Genomic DNA, 8314 nt, shown 5'->3' on the forward strand with positions numbered 1-8314 from the left:
GGCGCTACGGAGTACTAGGTAACCCCTCACTTCTGACGTATCTGTATCCATGTCTGTCTGTTTGACCAAGAAAATAGTTAAACTCCCTAGTGTCGATCTTTTTTTTTGTGGTTGTTGTGGTTGTTGTTATTGTTGTTGCTGTTGTTGCTGTTGGATTTATTTGACGTGTCGAATTTATCTATGATAATAATGATATGATGGAAGTTTCCTGGATGGGGGTTGAGGATGTACTAGGTAGGGAGGTACTAGGTAGGTATTGATGAGTGAGATGTATGTAACCTTATGATATATACTTATGTTAATTATTAATACTAGGTAGGTATGGAGGAAGGGAGAGAGAGGGAGGAAGCTATCAAATTCTTTATTCGGTCAAACAAGATGTTGAAACATTGCTACATACGACGTAGTACATATCAAATTGATTTGATTGCGTGGAAGGTGATTACATAATATCGTATCCAATCTCTTCATTGGGACCCCTCGATACAGCTATGACTTCATACATTTACACAGACAGACAGACAGATAGTGTTAATTGAATGTTACCTACTCGTACAAGGTACCTACAAGGGTCAGACTTTTTCTGATGTTGGTCTACGATACTTGGGTAGTATTTGAGTTACCTTCATGTTCATGTTGATGTTGATGGATGTCTTTGGGAGGCGATGTAGGTACTAGGTAGGTAATAGATACCCAGGTATCGATAAATGAAGAATACCGGTATTGCAGCATCCATCTACCAATTGCGATGGGACGACAACCATGGGAATCTCGTTGGAATCATGACGCGTTAGCACAACAGTCGAATTGGAATCTAGATGTTGATTTGATTTGATTTCATTTGATTTGATTTGATTTCCCCAAAGAATTTCTCTTGGATGCAAATGAAATTCAATTGAGTTTGTCCATCCACATCCATACAAATTGGACGGGAGATCTTCAGTCTAGTCTATTCATGGTTATAGTTGGGAAATGTGGGACGGAACGTGGCGTTGGTGTCCGCCAATGAAAGGGATTAGCTCCGTGCTTAGCTCAGCGATGAGCTCAGTTACCAAAAGTGACGTAGGGCAATGGGAACGTCCAGTCCCGGTAGATGTGATTGCTCTTCACCCGCACCCGCCACAACCAGGGATAGGTAATTACCTACTTGGGCAATGCAGCTCCACTCTTTAGTAAGAACAAACAAGGCTCCCATGGTTTCGAGCAAGGTTTGAGGAGAGAGAAGGAGGTACTGCGGAGGTAATGATCAGATGAAATCCAAAGGCAAGAAACAAGATCAGGTAAAGGAACAAGCAAGTGGGAGTGAAAAACAAGGCAAGAGAAAAGCAAGAACGTAGGTAGGTACTAGGTAGGTAGGTAGTAGGTACTGGATGATACAAGGTCAGAAAATGAAGTAAGTGTGATGGCATTAAAAGATTCGACTTTCCCCATATCATGCTTTGCTTGACTTTTCTCTTCTCTTCTCTTTCCTCATATTCTTGATACACGCACGATAAACATCCCTTCACATTTCACATACCATCCATACCATCTCGTACGAAAACAACAACACCACAACAACACCACAACAACCAATACCCAATACCAATTCCCAATTCCCAATTCCCAATACCCAATTCCCAATTCCCAATACCTCCAACAACCATCCACATACCAACTTCTTTAATAACTTTTGGATCTCAATCCCATTATCCCACTTCCAAAAATCAACATCGTCATTATATTTTAATTCACCTCACCTCTTTATTCATCCATCCCTTCAAAGAGCCAATCAATTGCTACTTGCAAACAACACATCAAGTTTAAGACGCCTCATTACCTCATTACCTCATACGTTACATATACTACTACTTCAGCTCCCACGAGTCTCTTACTCTTGATATTCGAGTAGACAGAAAGTCTCTTTCTTCTATTTCGAACTCTTCTACAACCTTTCTTTTCTTTCGTGATACCTAGATACCCCAATACTAATCAATAAACCGCAATCATGTCTGTCAACGTGCCTGTCAATGACGCCCAAAAGGAAAATGATATCAATCTTAAATTAAAACTTTACGGAATGTACCAAGGTATGCTTTGACTCTCCCTTGCCACCGGCAGATGAGTATATACACAACTTTACTAACAACAAATGCGCGTAGCTTTCCAAGCTGGAAAAGTTCCATCTGTAAGTATTTTGTTTCTCATCCTTCCATTCCCTCGCGCATTTGCTAATTTTCGATGTACAGAATAATCAAATCGATGTTGCCCTCAACAGTTTCCTGGAGTCGAAGGCTCTCAAATCGCCATCCAAAAGACTTTCCGATGAAGGTCAAGAATTAGCTCAACAATTTCGTTCCGTGGTCGAACAGGCAAAACTCCTTCTTCTCACCAAGAACAGAGACGAACTTTTCCAAGATTTTGTTTGGCAATGTGAGCGTCTTGACGGCGGAGCAGCAGCCGTTCCAGGAGCTCCTGTTGATCAGGCAACTGCCAAACAACACGGTCAAGAGGCAAAGGGAGGCCTCAAGACTCTCGGTCAATTAATTCTAACCAATGGACAATTCCGCAAGCTTTGTAAGTTAATGTGGTATACTCAAATCCACCTCAAATACTAATATCTGAATCAGTGAATGACGCTGTCGTCCTTTTACGCGATATTGCTGGTGACGCTGCTAGTAATGCCGCTGGCAGGCTAAACCCATCTGAAGATCAATTGAATCAAATTGATCGTCCCGCCGATGATAATACCTGGCATGAAAATCCAAATGTTTCAGCTGGTAACATGAAGAATCAGATGAAGCAAAAATTCCAAAAGAATCAACCCATCGACAAAAACGATGTCAAGGAAGCCGTTGGCGATGCTAATCAACAAGCTCACCCAAGTGGATCGCGTGACCCAGCAGATACTGCTCAATTGGCTGGTCGTGATCAACAATACGACACTGCCTCTGGAATCGATGGCCAGGCTGGTGCTCAAGCTGGTGCAAATGCCCTGAAGCAACGTGCTTCTGAGAACATCCCCGAGGAGACTAAAGAACGAGGCCGTGAGACGAGAGATAGAACCAAGAACTACCTTCAAAAAAAATTACCCGAGGAACGCCGTGATAATATTATTCACAGACTTAAGAAGATGGTTGTGGAGATCCAAGGTCATCCAGATTGTAAGTTTACCAATTACTTGCCGGTTTGTTTATTTCAGAATTAACACTTAGCAGATATGCAATCTATCGACACTCTTCTCGACTTAGCCGAGCAGTATGGGGGACATGCACACAATCTGAGCCAATCCGGATCTGGTGCCGTTAAAGGTGCACATACCGACAGCGCTCTAAAGACTGCGGAGAATGATTTGAAAGTGTGTACATCCCTGAAACCATCAGAACTAGAATTTAAGCTAACGAAATCCAGACGCTCCTTGAGCGTTTTGCAAATTACACATCAAGCGATGATTTAATCGATTCGATCAACGCTATCTATCGAGATGCTGATTCGGATCCAGAGTTGAAGAAATGGTTCCAGCAGATGAACGCCTTCGTTCGCAAGTGTCTGAAGGAGCAAGGTTATATTCTGGAAGACAGCTCCACTCAACATTGGAACGAGCTCTACGATAGAGGCAACTTTCTTCTCAGAGATCGCTACAGACCTCATACTAATCGCATCATTGATGAGATTAAATTCTTCGGAAATGAATTCGATAACGATGAACAGAACAAGCGCTTCGCAGAAACCTGCCAAAAGTTCTTCAATGCCTTGGGCCACGACAGTAGTGGTAACATTAAATTCAAGAGTCATTTGCTTTTGGATCTATCCAATGTCATTATCCCTGCGGCTCTCGAGAGAATCCGATACACACCAATTCCCAGAATCGAGTACAGAGATGGACAAAAGATGGAAATTGTCATCGAGAATCTAGTAGTTGAGAGTGATAATCTCATGCCTAACTTGCTCGATATTCAACATGGTATGTGCTAGCATTTCCTTTGCCCTTGTTCTGGTGTGTCGCTGTGTCTGCTTCCCGCAAGAACAATAGATGCATTGCTATCTTTTGTTGCTTGTGGCCATGCCTGATGTGCCATCGCCCCTTTTTTGAGAACAATTGCTAATTGAATGTCCCTTATAGAAAGCTCCTTTAGATTCGGCCGCAAGGGTTTCCACAACTCACAGAAAGGCTCATTCTTCATTGCAGTTCAAGGCATCCAGATGGATTTAAAAGATATATCTTATTATATCAAGAGATCTGGTGGTCCTTTCAACCACGACGAGGGTATTCTCGATATCTACCTCGGGGGTACCGGACTCAGTTTCGACATCAAATTGACTGCAATCAATTCAGAGGAGAAGAATCGTCAAAACTTCTTGAGATGTGACAGCGTCAAAGTTAACATGAAGAAAATCAAGCTTAAGATCAAGCAATCAAGACACAAGGCGTTGCTCACCGTTGGAAAGTCATTGGCGCTCAAACCTCTTACAAAAGCTGTTTGTAAGGCTATCGAGTTGGCCATCAAGCAGAAGGTTGAAGAAGCCGATGGATTCTTATTTAGAATCAAGCAAGAAGCCGATAGAGCTCAAGAGGAGGCCAAAAAAAATCCAGAGAATATCCCCAACATTTACAGACAATATCTTTCTGCTTTCCAACGACAAATGACCAAGGGACAGGAGAAGGCACAAAAAGCACAAGCATCCGTGGCAGATAAGCAATTCAATATGCCTATGACAATGGACGATTCGATTATGCCTCACGTTATCTTGCCAGGTGGAATCTCAGCCAAGGCAACCGAGCATAAGAATAATGCTAGACAAGGCGCTGATTGGAGATCACCTGTCTTTGATATTGGAAGTGCCAAAGGATCTACAAGTCTTCCCAAACCAAAGGAAATCTCAAGAAAGCCACATTCGGTTACTCAAGGTGGCGTACGAGGTCCACAGAACACAGGTAACACAAGTACTCAGGGTGCTCAACAAGGCTATGGTCAACAAGGCTACGGTCAGCAAGATTATCCTCAAGGTACTGGACAGAACTATGGAAAACCAGGATATGGCCAGCAAAACTTCAATCAACAAGTTGATGCTGCTTTCGATAACACCGGCGCAGGTGTGCTTCCCAGCACTACTGGTGTAGGTATCTTACAGGGTCAAAGTGCTAGCAACGGTGCTGTTGGCAATGGCGCTTCAAACCAAAAGAATGTCCTTCCTACCAATGGAAACACTCAATTGGGATCCAACAACCCAGTTTTACAAGGTAGAGTTTAATTACCTTGATCGATGGATGCAAATGCATAATCTCTTTTCTTATGTTTTGCGGAATGGAATTGTTTCTTCATAAGATACCACTACTGCGGATAATACCAATGCATATTTGGGGTTGGTGGGGTTAAAAAATCCAAAACTGGAACGGATGGGGATGGATGATGGTTTCATTTGTTTTTTCTTTACTTGTTTGCATGGGATTCACTTTGATACCTGATTGATTTTTTGCTTCTTAATTGCCAATTAATTGGTGATCGAAAGATACCATAGCGTTTTATCGGGCTGGGTGATGGAAAGAGAATCATGAATGGAGATTAATGATTGTTCGTTGATAAATGGACGCAGCCATGAATTATGATGATGTGATGGTTGGGACAGGACAGAATTCCTTTGACCATGTTCTTGGGGTTCAAAATAGCGATTTCTTATGTCACCTGCATTAATAATGAAGATACTTCTAGCGATTATTGTAAACTTATCTGAACTGTGATATTGAACTGTGAAAATGATGGTGAATGAAGCGTAGTGAAGTAAAAGAGATGTTGGTAATGTAATGGTTGAAGATGTTGTTCTTATTGCCGAATGAGATGTAGCTCAGTATATGTAATGAGAAGTAGCTTAATAGGACTACAATTTCGTTTTATATATTTTGAGAACTCTGAGGATATTAGAATTGTTCATCATGAGTTATTAAGTAACAATGAGGTCTACACTACAGTACAACTTGACTCGGCAAGCTCGGGGAAGGACTCTCGATGTATAGTGTATAGAGGTTGACGGTATAAGTATTATAAAACATATCAAAAAGCGATTAAGCTTTATCCTATTTTTATTATTTGAACTAATAATATTATTATATTGATTAAAAATTTATATAATAAATTTTAGATAATAAAAGTATTATAAATTTATTTTACTTTTAACAAAATTATTCAAATTTATTGAAATTTATATTTTTCTTTTTGGAAATACTATTTTAAATCTATTTATAATCTTTTAAATTTTTTTAAAACTTTAAAAGCTTTCAAATTTTAAAAATTGAAGATATAAATAAAAGAATTTAAAATTCAAAATTTTGAAAGAATAATTGAATATCTAATAGAATTAATAAAAGCAGTATTGGAATTTCGTAAAATAGCAACTTTTATTAAAAATAGGGCTTATACGACTTACGCCTTCAACCTCCGTAGTGTAGCTACCCCACATTCCGTCATCGATTACATAATATGAGTCTTCGGAGGCACGGGCGAATGATTGATTGTTGATTTGATTGATAAGTACCTACCTACGATAGTAATAAGGTGGATACTACGATAGGTGGATACTAGACTAGGTACGTAGCTTCGAGACTCGAATTGGGAGGTTCTTGTTCTTGTTCTGTTCTGTTTGTTCTGTTTCTTGTGCACATTTTTATATATATAAATTATATACAATAAATGCTATCGAGATTGCGCAGTGCTGGGATCGATCGATCATTGGGATTGGATGTTTTTGAGAGGGGTTTGTTTGTGAGTTTGACTTTTTTTTTTTTGATTGATTGTTTTTGATGGGTTTTGAGTGGAGGGGAGAGGGAAGAGGGGAGGGGAGAGGGAAGAGGGGAGGGGAGAGGGGAAGGAGGGGATTGTGCGATTTCTTTGGATGTTTTTGGAGGAGAGATGGATGATATGTATATGTATATGTATATGTATATGTATATGTATATGTATATGTATATGTATATGTATATGTTACGATTGCGCAAGAGAAATCGGAGATCCGAAATCCGAAAACGAAATATAAGAGAAAAGAGAAGAGAGGAGAGAACAAAAGAACAAAAGAACAAAAGCTAATCACCCTCTCCCACACTCTCTAGAGAAATATCACGAGTATCATCAATACGAAGACCGAAAGTCGAGGTGTAGAAAGACAAAGATACGGACACATTCACACGCAGAAACGCAAGATGCATATTCAAAGTATTCCAATGTGGGAGGGGAGCTCGAATAATTATGCGTATTTGGTGGTGGATGAGGGGAGTAGGGATGCGGTGATTATTGATCCGGCGAGTGCGGGGGAGTGAGTTTTTTTTTGGTTTTTGGTTTTGGGTTTTTGGTTTGGGTTTGGGTTTGGGTTTTGTTTTGGGAGAGGAGAGGGTGAGGAGGGAGAGGGGAGTGGCAGATGGTAGATTTGGTGTGAGAAGAAAAGAGGTTGAGGCTAGCAGATTGGCAAACCGGTAGACAAGGCTGGTGGAGGGGGAAACGGAGAGAAGGATAGAGGACGGAGGAGACGTTGAAGTTGGTAAATAACAGTCAGGCTAACGATAATAAAATAGGGTTGCGCCAGTTTTAAAAGAACAAATCAAGGATGGAAAGATCAATTTAGTTGCAATTGTCAATACACACCAGTGAGTATCTCCAGCATTCATCTCCCTAGCAAGCATTATTCTGATACTTGAAATCTAGCCATTGGGATCATGCAGGAGGAAATAATAAAATAGTAATACCTCTATCTTCTCCTCCCCCTCAAAGGTAATCTCAGCTAATACCATCGTCCAGCTCGCCGATCCAGAATTCAAAGGAAAACCTGTAATTGGAGGGAAAGATTGTGAGGGAGTTACAAATACACCCAAGAATGGAGAGGGTTTTACAATTGGAGAGATCAATGTCAAGGCACTTTATACACCGTGTCATACACAGGATAGCATTTGTTGGTTTATGGAGGATAAGAGTGGAAAGGCAATTTTCACAGGAGATACTTTGTTTCATGGAGGTGAGTTTATAAACTGTTGGTGCGAGCGAGACAGGAAGTAGATGGCTAGAATGCATACAGAGCTGATCAAAACCAGGATGTGGAAGATTCTTCGAAGGAACCGCAGAGGAAATGCACACGGCGCTCAACAAGACACTTGCAGCTGTACCAGATGATACAGTTGTTTATGTAAGTCTCCATTCATGCTTCTCACCATCCGAAACTTCCCATCAAATACTTATCATTCGATCTAGCCCGGCCACGAATACACCAAAGCCAATGTCAAATTCGCCGTCTCGGTTTCCCAAAGTGAAGCCGTCAAGGCCCTCGAAGCTTTCGCAGACACGAATAAGGAAAC

The 8314-nt window shown here is 40.8% G+C and overlaps 2 protein-coding genes across 2 annotated transcripts in view; both read left to right on the forward strand.

The window, feature by feature from the left end:
• Positions 1 to 1987: 1987 nt before the first annotated feature.
• EAE98_009187 (uncharacterized protein) lies at positions 1988 to 5232 on the forward strand (the record flags this gene model as incomplete). The annotated part of the gene is made up of 7 exons (XM_038956808.1): positions 1988 to 2069; positions 2142 to 2167; positions 2229 to 2556; positions 2610 to 3143; positions 3198 to 3337; positions 3391 to 3943; positions 4103 to 5232. 7 exons carry the CDS (start codon positions 1988 to 1990, stop codon positions 5230 to 5232), a joined length of 2793 nt encoding a protein of 930 aa, XP_038806874.1.
• Positions 5233 to 6665: 1433 nt separating this feature from the next.
• The window catches only part of EAE98_009188 (uncharacterized protein), a gene marked incomplete at both ends in the record, with an annotated part of 1794 nt that continues 145 nt past the window's right edge, over positions 6666 to 8314 (forward strand). The window contains 7 exons of the mRNA XM_038956809.1: positions 6666 to 6737; positions 7082 to 7284; positions 7541 to 7612; positions 7671 to 7704; positions 7764 to 7977; positions 8054 to 8145; positions 8211 to 8314. The exon at positions 8211 to 8314 is cut by the window's right edge and continues 145 nt beyond it. Coding sequence (XP_038806875.1) covers positions 6666 to 6737; positions 7082 to 7284; positions 7541 to 7612; positions 7671 to 7704; positions 7764 to 7977; positions 8054 to 8145; positions 8211 to 8314 — 791 coding nt within the window. The remainder of the gene's footprint in view (positions 6738 to 7081; positions 7285 to 7540; positions 7613 to 7670; positions 7705 to 7763; positions 7978 to 8053; positions 8146 to 8210) is intronic.

The sequence above is a fragment of the Botrytis deweyae genome (genome assembly GCF_014898535.1).
Source record: "Botrytis deweyae strain B1 chromosome Unknown BDEW_026, whole genome shotgun sequence".
NCBI classification, from domain to species: Eukaryota; Fungi; Ascomycota; class Leotiomycetes; order Helotiales; family Sclerotiniaceae; genus Botrytis; species Botrytis deweyae.